Source organism: Bos indicus, chromosome 9 (assembly GCF_029378745.1).
Source record: "Bos indicus isolate NIAB-ARS_2022 breed Sahiwal x Tharparkar chromosome 9, NIAB-ARS_B.indTharparkar_mat_pri_1.0, whole genome shotgun sequence".
NCBI classification, from domain to species: Eukaryota; Metazoa; Chordata; class Mammalia; order Artiodactyla; family Bovidae; genus Bos; species Bos indicus.
The window spans coordinates 32879973-32903838 of record NC_091768.1 but is presented as its reverse complement, the minus strand read 5'-3'; the positions used below and the strand labels follow the sequence as shown (position 1 = coordinate 32903838).

The window sequence follows — 23866 nt, the reverse complement described above, 5'->3', positions numbered from 1 at the left end:
GAACTACAGGAGATCAAACCAGTCCATCCTAAAGGAAATCAACCCTGAATATTCATTGGAAGGACTGATGCTGAAGCTGAAGCTCCAATACTTTGGCCACCTGATGTGAAGAGCTGACTCATTGGAAAAGACCCTGATGCTGGGAAGGATTGAAGGCAGAAGGAGAAGGAGACGACAGAGGATAAGATGGTTGGGTGGCATCACTGACTCAATGAGCATGAGTTTGAGCAAACTCTGAGAGATGAAGGACAGGGAAGAATGGACTCCAGTCCATGGGGTCACAAAGAGTTGGATAAGACTGAGAGACTGAACAACAACATTTTTAGTGACCAGAGCCCAGGGATGCTAAATGCCCTGCAGAGAGCATGGGGCTGTCCTGCAAAATGAGGAACTGTCCTACTCCCAATGCCGGAAGCAGCCTGGGTTACCTCTAATGTTCCTTCTGACAGTCAGCGATACCAAATGCCTATCCATCCTTTGGTTCATTAGTCACCCATTATTGATCCCTACTGTATGCTAGGCACCAAGGTTCCCAGCTGAAATGTGCCAGAAACCCTGGCTTGTACTGTAGTATTCTTTCATCTTCTCTTCTTTCTAAAAGTCCTCCCTACCCATAGGACCAACTGACACTCATAGTACAGATTTTTTAGCTCAGCTCATTAAGGGAACAGATGCCAGGACTAATTGAGTGCTTTGGGATTTCTGATGACACTGAGAAGCAGAAAAGCTCACTTGAGCCCTCCTCAAAGACTGGATGGTGGCCTGGTTTGCTGTCCACCGTTCAAGCCTGGAAGTCTTCAGCTTCACCGGCTGAGGGCTTGCAGCCAGATAATGAAATCCCAGGTGTGGAGCATGCAGCTAGATATTTTAACTGTTGAGTCAATCATTTCTAATTTTTAAAGCAAAACACCAACTGTTTTATGCCCAGTGAAGGGTTTTCACTGGCAAACTCAAATTTCCTAACAAATGGTATTTGAGGCCAGTTGTAAAACTTGCCTTAAGAGCATTTTATCACATCAAGTAGTTATCATTAACTTGACAATTAACTGTGCAATGAGGGACTGTATGCTGGACTGCCAGTCCTCCAGCTTTCATCCCTGTACTCATCCCCTCCTAGAGTTCTATGACCTCTGGACTCAGCCCCTAGTCCATCAAGGTGCAGCTCAGTATTAACATTTCCCAGTAACCTCAGGGACAACTTACTCTTCTGACTGGTTTCTCCATTCTGCAGAGGAGATGACTGCAACACAGAGAAGCATGAGAGTCTGTCCAGGTCACAAAAAGCTTAATAGACAGTAAAGATCCCAAGAATTGTTTACAATGCCAAAAAGCTATTCTGATTGTCAGGGGTGCTTAGGAAATATACAAACATTTTTCAGCCTTTAATGAGTCTTGGAGACTGGATTTTGATGTTACTGATTATTAAAAATCCTTGTATGTATTTGTTCAGTAACTATTATTGGATGCATCTCATGAGCCCAGCAGAACTCTGGGTGCTAGAAATGTAGTCCTGCTCTCAGGGACCTCCAGACTAGTGGGGAAGTCAGACATTATGGCAATAATTCCATATTAATTGTGAATTATTATAATTGACACTGTAAAGGAGAGGTATAGAATGCAAGGTAATCATTGACTAGAACCTGACCTAGCCTAGGGAACCTAGGGGTTGTTTGAGGAGGCATTATATAGGTGTGGGCCTGAAGAAGGAGGCAGGTCTTCAAGAACTGGTTGAGCAATCCAGAAGGAAGGAAATGCATGAATGAAGACCCTGAGGCAGGAAGGAAGGGCTTGCTCCAGGTGGGAGAGGATGCTGGTCCAGTCTATGTGGCAGAAGTGATAAGAGTAGATTTGAGAGGTTGTTTAGAAGATGAGCTGGCAGAATTTGGCGATCCACAGGATGTAGACAGTAAGAGGGAAGGACTGTTGGTTTGTGATCCATAGGGTGTAGACAGTAAAAGGGAAGGGGTATTAATGACCACTGCCCTGAATCTGGTTACTGGGTGGTAGGGTGACCTGTTTAGGATTCTAGCAGAGGAGCTATACTGGGCCCTGAGACCGGATCACCAGTTCCTCATTTTTTCTTGTTTAGTACATGGAGTCTGGAGTCCTGGGAGCCATCCATGAGTCTAATGGATGTGCCTCTCATGGAGTGTCCAGAGGTCATTGCATCTTACCAGAAGGTGGTCGAGACAACCAGTTCTGTGGAGTCCAGAGCATCGTGTTTGAAAGCAGGGCATAGACTGGAATTGGGGCCCTCAGAATTTATAAAATGGTTTCACATGGGTTATTTTCAAACTTCACAATGATCTTTAGAGATAGTCTTCATTTATACTAATAGGAAATTGAGGCTTCCTGAGTTTGTGGTTTGCCCAAGGTCATACTGCTCGAAGTAAGGATCTAGTACTCAAATTCAGGTCTTTTGGCTCCCAACACAGGGGTCTTCTCATTCCATCAGGTTCTCTTTCTACATGATCAGGGACAAACTCTCCACCATCTCTTAGGGCTTCCTTGTCAGATGGAATCTCACTATTTGTGCAAAATATATAAGAAATGAAATCAAAGATTTCTTAATACTCTGCTTTCTTTTCTCTCTCTGCTTTTTTACTTTTTTTTTTACAGTAGTTTTTAAGTATTTGTAAACTTTTGAGACTAATATTTGTATTTATATTTAGGTTTTTTTTCCTATAAAGAGTGACAGATTAAAACAGACTAAAGTAATTTTTATTGGTAGTGGGGAGAAAGCTCCGGGAGAAATGAAGTTCAACTTCTGTTTAGATCCTAATAGGTCATAGACTAGTATATGACCACTGCTCCTTCACCTCCCATTCCCACATCTGCTTCCAGAGTTCTGGGACCATCTAAAATGGCTCTGTCTATTCTCTCCACGTCTGAGTGTCTCCATGGAGTCAGCCTGGGTGCTAAGGAAGATGAAAGCTGAGCTGCCCTGACACCATGGGGGCAGGAGAATCTTCACCACCAGCCTGACTTATTGATTCGCCTTCTCTGCTTTTCTTCAAGGCTTGGGTTTAAGTAAAGTTCATGTCATTTGTTTCAGAGTCTGTTTTAATTTCATCATTTCTGGGTCTTCCCAAAAACTCAGATTCAGGGAAAATGTCCTCTCTGCCGAGAGAATCATTTTTCCCACAGTTTCTGTCGAATGGAAAGCTTCCCTCTGAACTCCCCACTATTGTTTCCCTCCCTGCCTGCCGTAGCTCCTGGACTGCTTTGTGATCCCAGTGGTGATCTTGCTCTCCTGGTTCTTCCTGCTGATCCGGTACAAGGCTGTGCATTTCATCGGCATCGTTGTCTGCATCCTGGGGATGGGCTGCATGGCGGGCGCGGACGTGCTCGTGGGCAGGCACCAGGGAGCAGGTGAGTCTCCAGTCTGCCAGGTTACTTGCCTCTGTGGGTGAGCCCAAGGCAAGACACGGGCCGTTTGTGGCTCATGGTGCGAACCAGGAACCTGGGCGCCCTAGTGTCTGCGGCCTACTCATGTTTGTTCCCTTACACCCAGGAGAGTGGCACATAGAAGGTGCTTCAGATATGTTTCCTGAGTGAACAAAGGGAGCAAAACACAGCTTTCATGCCCATTCTACAGGAATTCAGAAACACGCAGACTGTGTTTAAAGCTGGGAGTCATGACCCATTTGGAGCATGTGCTGGAGGCTAAAGCTGCCTGCCCCAGACCAGCTGTTAGAGACAGTTTCAGTGGGTCAGGCCATTCCTGAGCCACCGGGACCATCCCCACCCCCTACCTGCCTATGCCTTCTCTCCCAAGTCAGAGAAAGACAGAGCTTTCAAATTACTGGGTGAAGCTAGTCATATAGGCCTACACGTGGTTACTTAAACTTTGAAGAGTAGATTAGGAATACTCGATATTTTTATGAGGGAGAGTCAAGTTCAGTCTCCTCATGCATCTTTTTTGTTGGTTTGTTTGTTTGAGGGGAGGGCTTTGGGCAGCAGTCCCTGGTGGCTCAGACAGTCAAGAACCTGCTTGCAATACAGGAGACCTGGGTTCGATCCCTGGGTTGGGAAGATCCCCTGGAGAAGGGCTACCCACTCCAGTATCTTGCCTGGAGAATTCCATGGACAGAGGAGCCTAGCGAGGTACTGTCCATGGACTCGCAAAGAGCTAACACGACTGAGTGACTAACACTTTCACTTTCACAGGTAATTACCTTGTAGACCCACACGGTAAGCTTCAACATTTACTCATCAGAGTGCTATGCTCTTCTGGGGAACACTGATCCAGAATGCTTTCTAGAGGATCACTTTTAAAGCAGTGTAGTTCTTTAAAATATACCCCAATTCCTCAAGCTACAGAAAGTTTCAGAGGGCAGGAAAACAAAAACAAAAACAATTTTCTTTGTCAGCATCAGGAACAGGATAAAAAGTACAGCTCTGTCGGTTTGGAATTGCCTTTTCCTCAAGGGAATTAGGGATACAAAGTTAAAATTAGGGCATTTCTCTCTGAGACTAGGTCATAGGTAATACCTGAAATGAACATCATTTATGTTTTTAAGTTGCACCATAGAATTTTCTGGCTGAAAGGGACCTTGTCTGGCAGCCCTGTATTTAAGACACAAAAAATGCCAAGACACAGAGAAGCCAAACGAACTGCCCGAGGTCACACAGCTGAGGCTAGAAAAGGCTTCCTTCCCTCTCCTGCATTGCTAGAAGCTGAAAGTATAACAGCAAAAACTGCTGGGAGCTGAAGGTATAACACAGAGCAAAAGAGACAGTCTCTAGCCCTTCCAAATGCTGCTTACACAGTACCATCAGTCCCCACCACAACAGATGTGCTAAAAACACATGCACCAGCTCTTCCCAGATTCTGTTCTATGAAATAGTGTTCCATTGGATACTGATAAGTATTACGTGAAAAGGCTAGTTTTTGCTCTATTCCCATCATGATCCCAGTGTAGATCATCTCTTTGAACCAATGAGACAGTATTTTTGTCTGATACAATGTGGCTGGTTGTCATAAAGTCCCAATTGAATTACCCTTTCTCAGCTTTGCTTGAACTGTGTAGTAAGCACAGACTAAGCAGCAGGTGCTCTTCTTTATGAACATTTTGCTCTGCCGAGCCTCCCCATTCACCCTGGCCATCATTTTGCATCATAGTCAAGGAAGACAATTGTCATAATAAATCTAAGCGTTTAGGCCCCAATGTTAAACTGACTTGATTTGATTTCATTAGGTTGTATTCACTAATCCTGTAAAAAAAAATTTTTTTTATTCAAGTGAAGTGTTAGGAAAGGAGTACTAGTACTATTTAAGAAAAATAAAGTAAGTCCATTTGGGAGTCTTTCTAAAGTGGTGATTTTTTAAAAGAATGAAACGCGCGAGAGCAGTGTTTTATCTTTCGGTGTGACTGTTTAAGGCCTATAGCTTCATTCCTGTTGTAACATATGGAGGCCCAGTTTTAACAGAATTGAATTTTATCACTGTTGAATACCATCCATGCTCACATAATGGTGCCCACGTATACAGCATGATGTTCTGAGGGCAGCCCAAATTTAGGATCCAAGGGCACATTTTATAAAACAATGATTGGACACATCTTATGTCTTTAAAAATATTAAATTAGGCAGTAACTTAAGCTATCATATGAAATATTCTGAAAAGAGAAAATAACATACTGGTTTTGAAGACAATATAAGCCTCATGTGCATCATTATCACAAATGTTCCATTGGTTACCCTAACTGTAAGAGTTGGTTAAATTGCATTAATTAGCCAGAGCCAGAACTTTTGTAAAATCCTTCAAGCACTCACCAGAACTTGAATCAGGCATTCAACTCGATATAACGTGTCATCACTCTATCAACAGCTTTTTGCAGAAAAAGAGGATGACTGACTTAGTCTTTTTTATATTGCTAGTCCATGGTTCTCCTTAGCTTGGGATTTTTAAAATTCTGTCCTCAAGGACATTTTTTTCTTGACTTAATCTGTTACCTCTTTATTTTATTTCTTAAACCTTCAATTTTGTATTGGAGTATAACCAATGAACAATGTTGTAATAGTTTCTGGTGAACAGTGAAGGGACTCAGCCATACATATAACATATATCCATTCTCCCCCAAATGCCACTCCCACCAGGCTGACACATAACCCTGAGCAGAGGTCTATACAGTAGATCGGTCCTCAGGGACTCTTGATATTGGCCGTGGAGACTGCCTTGGAGCCTGCAGAATGATCTACAAAGTGGGACGGAAACAAAAACACATTCCAGTTTTATGTTTGTCTTGGGAACAACTGATCACCTACTACAGGTGCCCCCAGGCTGAACTCAAAAGGCGACGTCTTTTCCAAGTTTGTCCATGAACCTCAGGGGGCCTAGTATGTGCATTCATTCTTTGCCACCTTCCTCTAGCTCACAAGCCTCCTCTAACAGATCAGCTCTGCATTTACTGACACCTGTGGGAAAGACATGTGAGAAAGTGGCTCTTGAGAAAGTGATAGGTGTTGGAGGGTGTAAAAATGATTTAGTAATAAGGGCAAAGAGGTTTCTCCATGATATTTCTACTTTCCTTGGAAAATGTATGAATATATAATAAAAGGGGAGGTTAGAAAATCATAGATTTAAGATTAAAACTCAATTAAAATAGATCCTTGTCATAAAATGTATTTCTTACTCTTCAAAATATCTCCTTTCTATAACAATGCATTTATATTGTATCTTATAGTTCACTTATCAAAGATGTTAGATAACATAATGACACTTTTCTTTATTACCAGATATAACTTTATATTTATTTCAAAAGAGAGGAAATATTTTCAAGGAATTAGATAATTAATCTTAATTTTAGAAGATGATAGTTTTATTGATGCCAAGTACTTTCCTATGCATCATCTCATTTTATCCTCTTAATTAGGCAAAGAAAGTATTTTTATTCTCACTTTTGCAGTTGAAGAAATCATGACTCAGGGAAGATAAGAAACTTGTGTAAGGGCACACCACTACAAAATTGTGTCATAGGATGTGAAATCTTTCTGCTACACCACTTAATACTTATTTTTCCATAATTGTGACTCTTGTAAAAAATTGTTCAATTGTACTATTGTTCAACTGTAGTAAATTAGGATGAATGACTGTCCCAGGTTGTCCAGAATGGAGGTGTTTCCCAGATGTAGTACTTTCTGTGCTAAAGCCAAGTGAGTCTCAGAGAAACAAAGCAGTTGGTTCCATTTAAAACTCAAAAATGTTCAGTGAGATGGCTTCATTTTCCTAAATTTCATGAGTAGACTTACAACACTCTAGAAGACTATGTTGTTGTTGTCAGTCGCTGAGTCATGTCCAGCTGTTGGTCACGCCATGGACTGCAGCACGCCAGGCTCTTCTGTCCTCCACTATCTCCTAGAGTTTGCTCAGATTCATATCCATTGTGACAGTGATGCTATCTCTAATTCACCACTTATTCTTGAACTAATGGTAAGTAGTGATTTTAAATAACATTCCCTCTTCTCTCTCTACTACACAGACACAAGTATCCCTCCAAAATTAGTGTTCCTAGTACTTAATGAAAACTTTAATAAGGAAAACCAATTCTTGCAAAGCAATTATGACTAGGTTGTTTAGAACTAAGAAGCAATCCAAAATGAGAAACGGCCGATCCAAACTGACAGGTGGTTATTCAAAGAGAATGATTGATTCACTCTTTTTAACCACCATTTAGCGAACACTTAATAAGTTCCAGATGATATACTAGGCATTTTACATTATTTTGCATTTTAAAGTCTTATTGACATTATTTTATAGTATCCTCACCATAACCTCATTTTCAAATAAGGAAACTCAAGTCAGAAAGACTCTATAGCTTGCCCATGTTCAACAAGTATTAAGTGATAGAGAGGCAATTAGAATCCATGTCTACCTGAGCTGAAAGATGTCGCCACTCAACGTCTTTACCATGGGATGGAAAAAGAAAGACCTTTTCTGTCAGCTCAACTCATTCAGGCATTTATTGAGAACTTACAATGCGCCAGAATCTGTGCTAGGGACCACACAGAATATAAAACCAAGTAAGTCACGGTAGACCCTTCAACCATATTGTGGAAGAAAACAGGGAGAAGGGAAGACATGCAAGGTAACAAATAACAGACGTGAAGCAGAATGCAGTGAGGGCCACACACAGGTACAGTTCCGTTCAGTTCAGTCACTCAGTCGTGTCCGACTCTCTACGTCCCCGTGGACTGCAGTATGCCAGGCTTCCCTGTCCTTCATCAACTTGTAGAGCTTACTCAAACTCACACAGGGACAAGAGAGTGAAATCCAGAGGAGACAAAGAAGGCATGGGCTTGAATGGCCTCCTCATAATTTCAAGTGTGTCCGTTTACCCCAAGTCTGCAAAACATTATCACTCATTGTGGTTTCACCCATAAATGACACATTTGCTCGATATAATTTTCCCTGTGAACATTCAGAAAAACTGACTCAACCATGTTAAATACCTATTGTGTTAATAGGGCATGTTATAATTTCCAGTTAACTACAAATTGTATTATATCAAACACTTCATTTATGATATGGTTAGATAAAATCATGTCCTGGTTAGTTCAATTATATTTAATCATCTAAAATTTCACACATGCTCTATGTGTAAGTATCTACTGTCAAATGATTTAAAAACTAATAAATACATTTACTGGTAAAATATTAATAGATAGTATTTAATCATTTTGTCCCCAATAACTTAGAAAATACTTCTGAACTTGCAGTTACACATCATTGTGTCATTATTAACAAAAATTATGACTGAAAAATTCAAAGTACTAGGGAGTAGATGCCACATAGTCAAAGGCTTAACAGAATAGACCATAATGAAACAAATGTGAAGTTTGAGAAAGATTGGTGGGACTATTCATGGAAACAGTGCAGCCTTATTTTAAGACTTTTAAAAGCTGGACTGATGTTTCTCTAATTTCTATTAAAATATTTCATTATAATTCAACTTTCCTGAATCCATTCATATAAAATTAATTTCATTAACCAAGAATTCTACCGAGCAGCATTTCCGCACTTCACTAATACAACAATAATTGAGATTCATAGTAATGGCCCCATGTCACCACAAGATTCTGAAATGACTTCTTCTTGAAAAGTGACTGAATCATGTTCATTATAATTTTATAATCTTAGTAATGTATGCTTTTTATTTTATCAGGTATTCCTCAAATGAACTCCTTAAAATTATGAGTTCTGTCATGATTTTCTAGTTGACACATAAAAGAGGGTTCAGGATGAGGAACACGTGTACACCCGTGGCAGATTCATGTTGATGTATGGCAAAACCAATACAATATTGGAAGTAATCAGCCTCCAATGAAAATAAATAAATGTATATTTAAAAAAAGATTATTCAGTTTTGTAAGTTCATTTGTATCATTTATTTTTCGATTCCACATATAAAAGATGTCATATGCTATTTCTCCTCTGTCTGACTTACTCCGGTCAGTAGACAGTCTCTAGGTCCATCAGTGTTTCTGCAAATGGCCTTATTTCATTCTTTTTAATGCTGAGTAATATTCCATTGTGCGTATATGTGTGTGTGTGTATCATATCTATCTATCTATCATATCTATCACAACATTGTTAATCAGCTCTACCCCAATGCAAAATGTTTTGGATGTTAGAAAAAATAAAAATTAAATTTAAAAAAGAGATTAATCAGGTTACTCTGTAACAGCAACATTAATTTCCCCAGAAGTCACACCCAGGACACAGCCCTTAGGTTCCTTGGAACCTCATCACGTTCTTGGGTCATCTGCTCTCCAGGAGCCCAGTGAGGGCTACCAGCCCTTGCTGATCCAGACTCTCAGCTCCATTCCCTTGAGAGTGACCCCAGCAAGCTCTCTAGCCTTTCAAGCTATCTTCTCTCTCTCTGATCCTTACTAGGAGTGGAACTTGTCTTAGAAAAAGTGACACTAATGGAGTAAATATCCCTGGAGGTGACCACAGAGGCATGAGATCTCTCCCCATACCCCACCCAGATTATTTTATGTGAAACCTCTTTGTGGAGCGTGGGCAGTACTCCCAACTATACAGAAATAATCTGGTTCTGTAGTTTAAGATTGGTTCCAGCTAAGCTCTAGGGTGAGTCTCTCCCTTAGAATCTCAGTAGACAGAGTCCCTTCCCCAGCTTGCACCTCTTCTGCCCCAGAACTTCACATCTACTGAGTGCCCATGAGCCAACTACATAGGTCAGAGTTGGGGACCACTTGGGTACAAGCTTACTATGAGGCCTCCGGTTGCTGATTCCCACTATCCTTCCCTGACTTCACACTTCCTGGAGTAGAAAGAGTTGGCCTAATTATAGGAAATAGTTGGGTACATAATTTATGAGAGATTGGACATAAACCAAAACTAGCCAAAATTGAATTTAGAACAAATAGATACTTTTTATGAAAGAAGAAAAATATTGATGTGATAATGAATTACATGTATTTTCACTCTTCTGTTGCTTACTTTAGGAGAGTTGAAAATTTCAACCCATAGTCCATTTCAGACTATGAACTTTTCAACCCATGGACAGAAGACATGGGACTCTTATGAGACAGTACAATCCAGAAGAAACTAGTCCCTCTCTTAGCTAGGGAAGACTTCTTATTGGGTAGACATAGCAACCTTTTTACATCACAACATATCTGAAGTACACATAAACAGACTTCACTTAATCTCAGCAGGCAAAATACAGAACTTCTATAAAAATGTCAGAATAGACTAATCATGTGTGTTAGTTCCTCAGTTGTGTCTGACTCTATGAGATGGCCGGTCTCCTCTGTCCATGAATTCTCCAGGCAAGAATATTGGAGTGGGTAGCTATTTCCTTCTCCAGGGGATCCTCCCAACCATGGGATCAAACCCAGGTCTCCCTCATTGCAGGCAGATTCTTTACAGTCTGAGCCACCAGGGAAGCCTCAGAATAAGCACAGGAAGCTGATTTTGCTGGGGCCAAATTCTTGTTAGAGTTTAATAAAGCTTCCCTTTTCTTTTTCTGTTCCTAGGGGAAAATAAGCTGGTGGGGGATCTCCTGGTCTTAGGAGGAGCCACACTGTATGGTATCTCTAACGTCTGGGAAGAATACATCATCCGAACTCTGAGCCGAGTGGAATTCCTGGGAATGATTGGACTCTTCGGGGCATTTTTCAGTGGAATTCAGTTGTGAGTAAAAAATAACAAGAAATTCAGGCAGTTGACACTCTTAGAGCTTATTTTTTAAATGTTTTTCACTTAGGTTATGGCTGCTCACTTTATTTTGTAAAAATCAGAGCTAGAAACCTGACACCAACCTCCCATATGAAATCTGAAAACTCAATATCTTTATTAATAAATTTCTTCCAAACTAAATGAATTTTTAGTGAATTTATGTAATGGACTTTAAAGATAATTTATAAGAAAGCATTAAAAGTACATTGATTCTCCAAAACCAGCCAATGAGGTTTTATTAATACTTAGAGAAATAGGAAAACCAAGTGTAAATGCCATGATTTGATGCACTTCCAAAAAAGGGCATTCTGTTTACTAGTGACAACTAGTATACTAGTCTTTTACTAGTAATCACAACTAGAAAACTTAAGAGTTTAAATTTGTCCTTTTATAATTTCTTTTATTGCTCATGGGTTTGCACAAGTGAAACCACATTTCCAATTCATTTCTTAGGGAATTTCCTGGCAGTCCAATTGTTAGGACTTTTACTGCCATGGCCAGTGTTCAATCTCTGGTTAGGGAATTAAGATCCCTCAAGCCTCATGGCTCAGCCAAAAAAAAAAAAAAAAAAAACAGCAGCAACAACAAAAATTCATCTCTTAGAAACTAGAAACTTAGTGTTTCCATTTTCCTTAAATGGGTCAAGATAGAACACAGGCATTCACTAAGCATCAAAAAGTCAGAAACAACGAGCTTTCAGTAATTCTGGCCTTGGAGTATATGTCATCACTCACTAGGGCTCAGAAGTTGCTATGGAATAAGTGTCAAGCAAAGCCTAATTTTTCATCAATAAAGGCCATGTATTTTAGCTTCACGTAAGAGATAAAGAAGCATAATATATCCTCCTGTCTAATTTCAGCAAATCCTATCTGCAACGCAAGTAATTCTGATTTTCACCACATCACTTTCTACAAGCAGGTTCTTTGTCATTGCGTCTGTGTCTGAAGTTATTTAAGGAGGCTCTTCTGGCATCGCTTTAAATCCGTTTTGCAAATAGGCTCTTTCCAAGAATTCTCCAAATTTTGGTGTCCTGAGATACAGGTGGGGGACTCCATAGCAAACAGGGCCAGGAGATGGGAAGACTCTCTAAGTCAGATTTATTTGGGATTCATTTTGAAAACATGATGGCATTTTAAAGTTTCTAAATTTGGCACTTCAGCTTCATAAGAGGAAAAGAAATTGCTTAGTTCAACGGTTCGTAACCAACATTTTGTAGATGGATGGCTCATTTTATGGATTATTATTCTTGAATCCGAAAAAAAGTATCTTCGGAGATCTAGCACTCATCTGCTTCAGTTATAGACCGTTAGAACTGATGGAGCCCTTCAGAGACACTGCTGCCAAAATCATGGAAGAGGCGTCTGAGTGTGTTTGGCAAATGGGTTATGTTAAGGGAGCAATAAAACCAAAGTGACACAGGTGGGGAGGCCATCCACCCTTCCTGGTCCTCTTTGAGAACAGTGGTTCTCAGAGTGTAGTTCTCTGGCCAGCAGTACTAGCACCACGTGGGAACTTGTCAGAAATGCACATCCAAGGGCCCTCCTCTGATCTACTGAATCAGCCTCTGGAGGGGTGGGGTCCAGGAAACTGTTTTTTTTATTTTTCAGACATTTTTGGGGCTTATTATTTATTTTAATTTTGGCCTCATTGGGTCTTCCTTGTGGTGCACAGGCTCAGTTGCATGTGGGATCTTAATTCCCTGGCCAGGGATCAAACTTGCATCCCTTGCATTACAAGGCAAATTCTTAACCACTGGACCCCCGGGGAAGTCCCCAGGAAACTTTTTTTAACACCCTCTCCAGGTGGTATTTTTGTACATTTAAGTTTGAGAAACACAGCCCTGGAGAGTGCTCAATCGGAAAACTGATTAAACCTGCAAGCCCAGAAATTTTCAAACCTCGCCATGTACTTTTGAGAAAGCTTCTGAGCGAGAAGTGAAAGCTAGGAGGCAGCCTGGCTGAGAAGGACGGTGGTGGGTCTGCAGGAACCAGTCTTGGGCTGAGCTACCTAATGAAACTAGCCTCTGTGTGATCCAAAGTTACTTCTGGAATTCAATTGATTGCTTCATGATTTATATAAATCTGGTTAGTGAACAACGACAAAAGAAGGCCGTGTTGCTCATCAGCTCTGCTTTCTTTCAATCCACAGAGCGATAATGGAGCACAAGGAGCTGTTGAAGGTGCCCTGGGACTGGCAAATAGGTAAGGGGTTTGCTCACCTGAGATGCTGTTTTTAGTAAACCAGGAAAATAACCTTTGGAGAGTGACTGGGGTGGTGGCGAGGCACCGACCGGGAAAGGACTTAGACTGCAGGGGGACAAGAGAAAATGAAACCACCCTTGTCAATCTGGGGACTCTCACCCACTAGAGGAGACTGAACTGTATGATTCATAATGTTTCTTAATTGAGCCTCTGCCCATTATCATTGTCAAGATGCCATTAGTGTAGACACAGAAGTGTGTTTTTAGGTTAAAGACCAACCAGAAAGAAAAATGCCCGAGGTGCTGGTGAGACGCAAATGACAGCAATTTGCTCTAGCTGAGAAACACAAAACTGATGTGATCGTTAAAAAGTGACACTTTACTAAAGGGAAAAAGAACTGAACTTAACAAAAAGGCGCAAAAAAAAACAATGCGACGGGCATTCTGAACCCATAAAAACCTTTTCAGAAGGGAGCAGTTTGCTCAGAAGACACGGTTAATTGATCTCCAAATGGACTCAGTGGAAAATAGTAGACACGCTTTGAGCTCCTTCAGTCATCCAGGGCAGCTATGTGCCACCTGTTTCGAAAGTCACTTTTTTCTTATAAAAGAAAATAAAATTAGGACAAAGAGTTAAGATCCTAGGTGATGCTCTGATAATGATCACTCAGCAAGCCTTGGAAGGGACTGACATTTCCCACCCTCAAATGCCAGGGAGGGAGCCCTGAAACCTCCCCTCAGTGTCTATAACAAGACACTTGGGTTCTAGCACTGAGCACAGAGGTTGGCTTATGGGGGTGCTTGGAAAATGCATGCCCGATGAATGCAAATGGGAAGTGAAAATACAGGTGGTTCACCACTCCAAAGCAGACTGTTCAAGCCATCCCCAGCTTACATGGGTGTTCATAGAAATAACGGTGATGGTGGTGGTGGTGGTTTAGTTGCTAAGTCGTGTCTGACTCTTACGACCCCATGGACTGTAGCCCGCCAGGCTCCTCTGTCCATGGGGATTCTCTAGGCAAGAATACTGGAGTGGGTTGCCATTTCCTTCTCCAGGGGATCTTCCCGACCCAGGAATACCAACTCAGGTCTCCTGCATTACAGGCAGATCCTTTACCAACTGAGCTACAAGGGAATGGCTCCCGTCAAATTCTGCTTTTCTGAACAAGGACAACAGAGACATAAAGCTCCCTGTACCATTTACCTGCCTCTGACCCTGAAGCATCCAGGGTTGACTGGCTGCTGACAGATTCCCTCTGAAGACACAGCAGGCACTTCAGAACTATGCCCACTCCCCTGGGGTTCTCTCTAGTGACTTCAAGGGCTCCCCAGCCCTTGTGTCTGTCACAGTCTGGCCGTTTAATTTCTCTCGAGTTTTACTGTAAAATGACACAATTAAATGAAAGTCAATAAAGAGAAGGGATTGTAGGGAGGAGAGGAAAGCGGCTGAGAAGGGAAGCCAGCTGCAGGTTACAGCCTCATGGCCTCTGTGAGTCTCAGAGCCAGAATGTCAGCTGTGCTTGGTAACACTTCACATGCAGAGGTCCATGAGCATAAATTAATTTTATATTAATAGTAGTAGCACTAATAAAAAATAATTTGTCCTCCAATTATGCAGATGTCATGTGCATGTCCACCAAGCTCTGTTATAATTCAGTGTTAGTTAAATGTGTCATCAGAGCACACTGAGCTCTCGTATTGCCATGAAAATGTCAATTCCCTGTGGTCCAAGATGATGAAGGGCTGTGTAAAAGGAACACATTATAAAGCCATTTGTTTAATTTTCCTGATTGGAAATGAGTCTCAAATGGTCTAGAAAAGGAACCAAATATCTTTTCTTTCTGAAGCGTGGATAAGGGTCATCTTTGTCCTCCTACCTCATCCCAACCTACTAAAAGTTTCTAGTGCTTAGCTCAGTTGTAGGCACATAAAATTTAATGAACAAGTGTTTTTTAAATGAGTGGATGAATGAATGGCAAGCCAAGGAGACGGGCTTGTCTTGCTGTCTCTCAGCTTACAAAAACGTAGACAAAAGGGAAAACAGTGGAAACAGGGCACGGGGCTTAGGCTTGGCTTTGACGTTTCTCTCTGGGAAACCAGGAGATGGCATAGCAGCTACTGCAACTCATGGGCCCTGGAGGCAGCAAAACACCCAAGGCGACGGACCTCCCATCAAGGCCTGCCCACGTGCCATAGGAAGTCACCCTAGAGTGCCAAGCTCTGATCAGTGTGCCTTAGTTGACAGACCAAGATCCAAGACTCTCTTTATGTCCAACCAGTGATCCCATCACAGTCTCTTGCACAGCTCCTATGGTTGCTATTTTACCAAAGTAAAAACATTTTTTGTTCTGTGGACCAAATGGGATAATAAACATGTTTTATATTTTCTGGATTCGGAAAGTACTTTTTAACAGCTTCTGATATTTTCTAATAACATTGACCAATTGCAAGACACAAAGAGTAATTAAAAGCAAGAAGATAACAGTCTTTGATGCTGTTTGTTTTTATTTCCTTATTTTACTCTACTGAACAGAAAGACTGGGGCTGGTTATGTAATTATGAAACTCAAGTGAAATGTAGGACCTTATAGAGCTAACATGGTCTCCAGTGCAGCAGACGTGTGCGAAATCTAATAATTAGCTTAAGCGTTCGCTTTACCCCTTTGCCATTGTGTTGAAGGACAAGTGTTAGCTGATGTGCAGGGTCCACTGTCAAAGGAAGGGAACGTGACAGGCAGGTCACCCAGTACCGATTTGTGGTGTGCTGGTGCTGGTGGTATTGGAGAAGGAAATGGCAACCCACTCCAGTGTTCTTGCCTGGAGAATCCCAGGGACGGGGGAGCCTGGTGGGCTGCCGTCTGTGGGGTCGCACAGAGTCGGACACGGCTGAAGCCACTTAGCAGCAGCAGCAGCAGCAGCAGGTGCTGCTGGTGGTTTAGTTGCTAAGTCATGTCTGTCTCTTGCGACCCCATGGACTGTAGCCTGCCCGGCTCCTCTGTCCATGGGATTCTCCAGGCAAGAATACTGGAGAGGGTTGTCATTTCCTTCTCCAGGGGATCTTCCAGATCCAGGAATTGAACCTAGGTCTCCTGCACTGCAGGCAGATTCCTGCACTGCAGGCAGATTCCTGCATTGGGGGTTCACTTTTCTTGCCATGGGCAGAGATTGCTTTGGTTTTGATTTTGTCCTGGAGGCCAGAACAAGAGATTTGACCTTTCCCTGAAGATGCAGTAATGGGACCACAAAGCAGAAAAAACCTTAAATATCATTAAGAATAGTATAGCCTTTCTTTTTGCTGATGCTGAACTGGAGGCTGGGGAACTAAGGCTGCTTCACTGGACTCATGGCTGCCTGTGAAGGGGCTAATTGCACCCTCTGAGCCAGCCCCCCAGCCTGGCACTTTAGTACATATGTCCTGATATCATCTTACCTCGCCTTTATTTTTAAGAATTAAAAATGATATTTTAAAAAAATCTAGTCAAAGGAAAGTAAAAGAATACCAGTGGGATCCCAAAGAAAATGATGAGATAAAATATATGCAGCAAACACAAACATATACTATATACGTGTGTATACAATATCCATTACAAATAAACATGTATATCCCATATCACATGATATATCATGCATAACAATGCATTCTGTATATATCCCATATAAAATGAGATGCTCATTACAGTCAAATAGAATGCTTCATCCAAGTCCTATTTCTCTTCATAATAATTAAACAATATAGGTTAGTGCTATGCACTCAGAGTTTAAAGTCAGGCAGCCTGAGTGACCTGAAGGTGAGCTACTCGACCTCTGTAAGCTTGTCTTTTGCCTACCTACTCACAGATTTGTTTCTTACCCTTACTCTGCTCTGCACTGCAGAGACTGACCGATGCAAACAGTGCCTCCCAGGCTGGCATGTTAATTGACTTCAGCTAGATTGGCCACTCGGAGAAGGCAATGGCACCCCACTCCAGTATTCTTGCCTGAAAATTCCCATGGACGGAGGAGCCTGGTGGGCTGCAGTCCATGGGGTTTCGAAGAGTCAGACACGACTGAGCGACTTCCCTTTCACTTTTCACTTTCATGCATTGGAGAAGGAAATGGCAACCCACTCCAGTGTTCTTGCCTGGAGAATCCCAGGGACAGGGGAGCCTGGTGGGCTGCCGTCTATGGGGTTGCACAGAGTCGGACACGACTGAAGCCACTTAGCAGCAGCAGCAGCAGCAGATGGCCACTGGGGAGGCAGAAGAAGGAGACTGGAGGATGGGAGGAAGCAAGAGACCAGGATGTGTCTCCCTGTTTCAGGTCAAGTCTCTAGAAGTGGCCAAGTGTCCTCTGATTACCTTTGCTGGGCCTCCCTGACTTCTGACCTCTGATAACATGGCCTCCTCCCTGGACCTCTCTGGCCCCAGGGATATGAATAATTTACTGTCTTTACTAACGTCTGGGTTGTCTTACCATCCATCTTTCCCCATTGCCCATTCAAACTCCTTTATAACTTGTACCCCATATTGTATTTCTTCTGTTGAACCTGCTGTGGAGGGTATCTTTATTAACCGATACACTCAATGAGCCTATTTCCTCATGTGTGTAAAGAGGATAACAATAGCAATGGTGTTACACTGTTGTGGAGATTAATGTCCATAAAGCACATGACACATAGCAAGTACTTAGTCTTAGCTGATGGTATTCTTCCCAGTTTCTCTAGCTTTAATCTTTTTAGCATATGAGGACAAGAGTTACCAAATCCTGTCTTTAGTGAGAGAGAAAACATTTCCAAAAAGAAACGATCATACATATACTTTGTCTGAAAATGTAGTTATTGTACCCACCCTGTGTTTATCAGTCAAAAGTGATTCAGTTTGTTTGATCATGTCGATCGAGTGCTTGAAAAATCCCATAAGGACAGCAAGTTGGGCCTTCAGATGCATCGCTAATGTCCATTAACTAGTTAATTCTTTATCTGAGAAGAAGAAAATCAGCAAATTGCAGCAACACAACATGCCCACTCTCAATCTTGTGCTCATTTGGCTGACTGGATAGCCACACACGGAAACGCTGGTTGACCCAGCAAAGTGATTAAATGTGATGGTGTTTGTATTTTAGTCCCATCCCCCTAAATTTAATTTCTGCATTTTTAAAGAATAAGTTTAGGATGTTTAAGTGTCTAAGCTTGGAGAATCTCAAGGTAGCCTGATGAGCAGAATGAACTCTGCTGTGTGTGTGTTTTCCTCCACTCCTTGGCTCATGAGTTTGCTTGTAAAGTCACACTCTTCTCTCTGAGCTACCAATTATAAATCCACTCCCTACCAGACAAATCTTTTTGGATGATGCACAAGCATCTCTAACTTAACATGTCCAAAATGGAACTTTTTATTTCCCCTGAAAACCTGGTCCTCCTGCTCAGTTCTCTGTGACATAGTAAATGGAGTCAAAATTCAGTGTCAGTTTCTAGTTAGCCAGAATCCACATGAACTCACTGTAGTCACTTCGTAAAGAATCTGCCTACAATGCAGGAGACCCAGGCTCAATTCCCAGGTCGAGAAGATCCCCTGGAGAAGGAAATGGCAGCTCACTCCAGTTATTCTTGCCTGGAGAATCCCATGGACAGAGGAGCCTGTCAGGCTACAGTTCATGGGGTCGCAAGAGTCGGACACGGCTTAGCGACCAAACCACCACCACATGAACCGATGGTATCTCTGATGCTGTCCTTTTCCTCACTACATACATCCAGTCTGGACCACCAGGAAAATCTTGGGAGAACACAAACGGTTCTGAACAACTACTCTGAAAGGTTCTAAAATCGAGTAGAAAGATTTTAGGCTACCCCGGTGGCTCAGCAGTGAAGAGTCTGCCTGCAAGACTATGCAATGCAATGCAGAAGACGTGGGTTCAATCTCTGAGTCAGGAAGATCCCTTGGAGGAGGAAACGGCAACCCACGCCAGAATTCTTGCTGGGAAATCCCATGGATAGAGGAGCCTGGCAGGCTGTGGGGTCACAAAACAGTCAGACACAACTTAGCAACTAAAGAGTAACAACAACACATCCAGTCTACCAGCAGGGCACGTGGAACCTTCATAAACCAGCCACTTTTCCTTCATCTCCACCGCCACTCCGAGCAAAAGCCACCAGCATCTCTTGCCTGGACTGAGACCCTGTACTCCTCGCTGGTTTCCTCTGAGCTTCTCTCCTTCAGTCCCTCCTCCATGCATATCTAACTCCATCTTTTAGAAAGGTAGATCAGACTACAAGTTAGCTTCTGCTACAAATTCCTCAATGGCTTCCCATTACAACTAGAATAAGATGTCAACTTCCTTCCAAGACCTACAAGGCCCCACATAATCCACCCCCTGCCTAATTTTCCAGTCTCCTCTCTTATCACTGCCTCAGTCTGTTCATCCTGCTCAGATATTCTGGCCTCTTGCAGCTCCTGTAAACCATTAGGGTCTTTTCATTTGTAGGTCTCCCTGCATAAATTATTTTTCCCCTGGCCATCTCCCTCTAGTCCTTCAGGATTTAAAGTCAATGCTGCTTCCACCTTTCCAAAAGCAATACCCCTGTAATTCCCCATAAGCAACCCTTTTCTTGCTTCATAGCACTGATATCAGTTCTAAGTTACTTGTCTCTCCTTTTTCCCATTGCATGCTAGCTCATAACAGAGTTCCTAGAACACAGTAGGTATGCAGTGAATACATGGTTGAATAATTGAATATGCAACATCAGATCTCACATGTGAGAGTTCACAGTGTATCAACACAGGTCAGGTGATGAGAGGGTAGGATTGTTGAACTTCCTAACCCAGTCATGTATAATCTAAATTTTAAAAAGTGGTGGCGGGGGGTGGGGGTGTGCTGGTTCCTGGACTACATTTTAATCAAGTTTGATTACTTTTAGTAGATTAATTTAAGGGTATATCTTATCCCTAGTCTAGTCTGTTCATCTCAGATTCCTTAAAGGAATACTGAATTAATTTTTATGTCTTTTCATGTATTAATCATAGGTTATTTAATATTGCCCTTTTAGTAACTTGTTTAAAAGGAAAATGAATTATAAATAGCATGAAACCCAAGTACAGGAAAACTGACCAATTTTAGGGAATTAAAACTTCAGACAGAGAGTCAAAAGCCATCTGACATGACTGTGACAGAATTTCCACAAGAGGACTTCTATAATTTACTGAACAATTAATAGAAAAGTGATTATTCTAGTTTCCTCTTAGGGTATTTCCACCACACTAGAGGGGGCTGTTGTACTGAGTTTGCTTACTTGATATTTTTATATGGATGTGACATGGCTATCCTTAAACTTAATATCAGAAACATGTAGAATAATAATTCGTGACCTTAAATACTTTCCATATGGGAAAACCAAATTTCTCTTTGGAGGGATCTCTGTTCTTCATGGTCAAAGGGACTGGGTGTCCAGTACCTGCCAAATCTTCCAAAATTCACAGGATTCAAAGAAAGTGATCTGCCTACAGCCTAAACCAGACATGTCATCAAGGTTCCCTTGGATAGGTTGGATCTTTTATTTAATATTATATAAAAATGCCCAAAGATCCACTGAGTTTTAATACTTGTGCTTATTCTATGCCTTATTCTTTTAAGGTAGAGAAATGAGAATAATTTTTCTGCATTTGTGTTGTATCAACATTGAGGAAATGATGAGCCAAACCCTAGATTTAGCCATAATCTTCTGTTTTGGACTGAACAAAATTATGTACTTATGGGGTTAGTATTAACAATTGTGTATTGAGTTATAATTAGAGTGAGAGAATTTCAGAGTTTGAAGGACTAATCATGTAGCAAAAGGGCATTTTTTTTAATCTTTCTGTTTTGCAAAACTTAATTATTTGATGGCCTGCAAAGCATTTACCTATTTATAGGAGAACAGAGCCTACGTGTGAGAGCCCACGTATGCTAGGAAAAGTGATGGTGGAATAGGACTCTGGTTTCAGGAGTAGTGCTAAGCAGGATTCAGAAATCTGGAAGAAACTGACAGCTCATGTGAAGTGATCTATCCAAGATCACACAGTTAGGACTTTAGTTCAGTACTGTGACTTAGTCCACATCTCTTTGACATGTAAGCGCTTTCATTTTAAGGATTATGCAGTTATTCATTGTTGTGAGCAACGCATGGTACCAAGTAGTTTTGTTCCTATGTTGCAAATAAAAAAGAAGTGAAAAAGTTTTAAAAGACATGGGTACAAGGAAGTAATTACAGCACAACCAGAAATAGAATTTAGAAGCCTCGACCCTATTTCTGATTGTAGCTGCTCTCCTTCACAGCAGAGGTGAAACATCAGATGTGTGTGAGAAGCATATAGATCTTGTTCCACATGCAGGTTTTCACTTCTTATTTTATGTTTTAGCTATGTATTACCCAATAAAAAACATCGGTTGACAGAGTGAAAGAAAAACTCCTGTGTGAGAGTGAAATGGAGATGGGGGGGGGGTGCTGTTCCCCTCCCTTCACCCACTGTGGCTCCACCGAGGCCCCGGAGGAGGCTGTGATGTCATCTGTCTTTCCTCTCCCTCCAGGACTGCTCTACGTCGGCTTTAGTGCCTGCATGTTTGGTCTCTACAGCTTCATGCCTGTGGTCATAAAGAAAACCAGCGCCACGTCGGTCAACCTCTCGTTGCTCACCGCAGATCTGTACAGCTTGTTCTGCGGGTTGTTTCTCTTCCATTACAAGGTAAGTTGAGTCAGTGCTCCTGTCTGAAGATGATACTCTGTAGGAAAGAACACGTATAGGTAGGAAGGCTCTGCAGTGGAATTGCCCTAATTATGCAATTTTGCATCAAGGACTGCACTTCTGTGTGCTGATCCCCATGACCTGGCTGTTTACATTCCGAGTGTCTTAGATGGAAAAGAAGCTGCTTGCAATTCAGGAGACCTGAGTTCCACCCCTGGGTTGGGAAGATCCCCTGGAGAAGGAAATGACAACCCACTCCAGTATTCTTTAGAGAATTCCACGGACAGAGGAACCTATTGGGCTAGTCTATGGGGTTGCAAAGAGTTGGACACAACTGAGCAACTTTCACTCACATAAGACAGAGGCAACATTTTGTTATGAGAGTCTAGTAACTGTGACATTTGATAATGAAAGATAAGAAACAGCCATAGAAGGAAGGGCTTGCAAATAATGGGGGACAGTTTTTCTGACATCGTTCACCCCAGAAGCTTACTCCTTTTCCAACCTAAAGCTTGGAAGACATCCAGTTCCCAAACTATAACTGCCAAATGGATTCTGCCAAAGGCACCTGAGGAGTGTATTCTCTTTGGAGAAAAGACACAGTTCCTGCAGTTTCTATTTTGCATATATTTTCATAGTAAATATGAATGGGAAATGCTAATGCATTCAAAATAATTTCTTTATTAAAAGACCAGGGTTTCAGTAAAGGAATGCAAAGAGATACTATGAAGCCGTTGCAGTTAATATATCAGCCCTAAAGGAAAGAAGAAATCATTTAGTCCAAAGATAGCAGTCTCTTCAAGTGTAAGACTCTACCCATATCCTCAACCAAGACACGCATGACTGACTGGTTATGGTCTCCCAAGCTAGGCTATCGGATACTGTCTTTTAAATGCTATACTAACTGACTCATTAACAACTGACTAGAATTGGTATATGAGAAGGGACCCACTTGCCATTCCTTAACTAGTCTGATAACTAGTCAGTGGGGATTATGACAAGTGTGAAAAAGGACAAGTATGGGAGATCCAAAGGCTTCCCAGGTGGCGCTAGTTTTAAAGAACCTGCCTGCCAGTGCAAGAGACGTAAGAAACTTGGGTTCGATCCCTGGGTTGGGAAGATCCCCTGGGGAAGAAAATGGCAACCCATTCCATTATTCTTACCTGAAGAATCCCATGGACAGAGGAGCCTGGTGGGCTGCAAAGAGTAGGAGACGACTGAAGTGACTTAGCAAGCACGCATGGGACATCCAGCACATAAGACCAGACTAGGACAACCAAGGAAAGAAGAGGCAGAAGGAAAGAGGCATTGCTATGGCCACTTCTACCCAAGTGCCTCATCAGTGGCATTATAGCCAATACCATCTTCTCACAGGTTTGGCCAGTGGAGGGGGCATCTTAGTTGGTGGGGCGTCTTCAGTTAGGTCACACTGGGTTGAGAGGTTCCCAGAGAAGTGCTGAGCTGGAGCGAGTATATACTGGAGAGGTCCGGAGGCAAAGCAGCAGAAGCAAATCATCAGAAATATCACCATGCTAAGCCAGTACTTTGGCCACCTCATGCAAAGAGTTGAATCATTGGGAAAGACCCTGATGCTGGGAGGGATTGGGGGCAGGGGGAGAAGGGGACGCCAGAGGATGAGATGGCAGGATGGCATCACCGACTCGAGGGACATGAGTTTGAGTGGACCCTGGGAGTTGGTGATGGACAGGGAGGCCTGGCGTGCTTCGATTCATGGAGTCGCAAAGAGTCAGACGTGACTGAGCGACTG

At 42.1% G+C, this 23866-nt stretch overlaps 1 protein-coding gene across 1 annotated transcript in view; it reads left to right on the top strand.

Moving 5' to 3' along the window:
• Nucleotides 1–23866, top strand: part of SLC35F1 (solute carrier family 35 member F1) — a 423273-nt gene that overhangs the window by 363178 nt on the left and 36229 nt on the right. The window contains exons 4-7 of the mRNA XM_070795916.1: nucleotides 3213–3372; nucleotides 11008–11164; nucleotides 13358–13410; nucleotides 21944–22098. Coding sequence (XP_070652017.1) covers nucleotides 3213–3372; nucleotides 11008–11164; nucleotides 13358–13410; nucleotides 21944–22098 — 525 coding nt within the window. The remainder of the gene's footprint in view (nucleotides 1–3212; nucleotides 3373–11007; nucleotides 11165–13357; nucleotides 13411–21943; nucleotides 22099–23866) is intronic.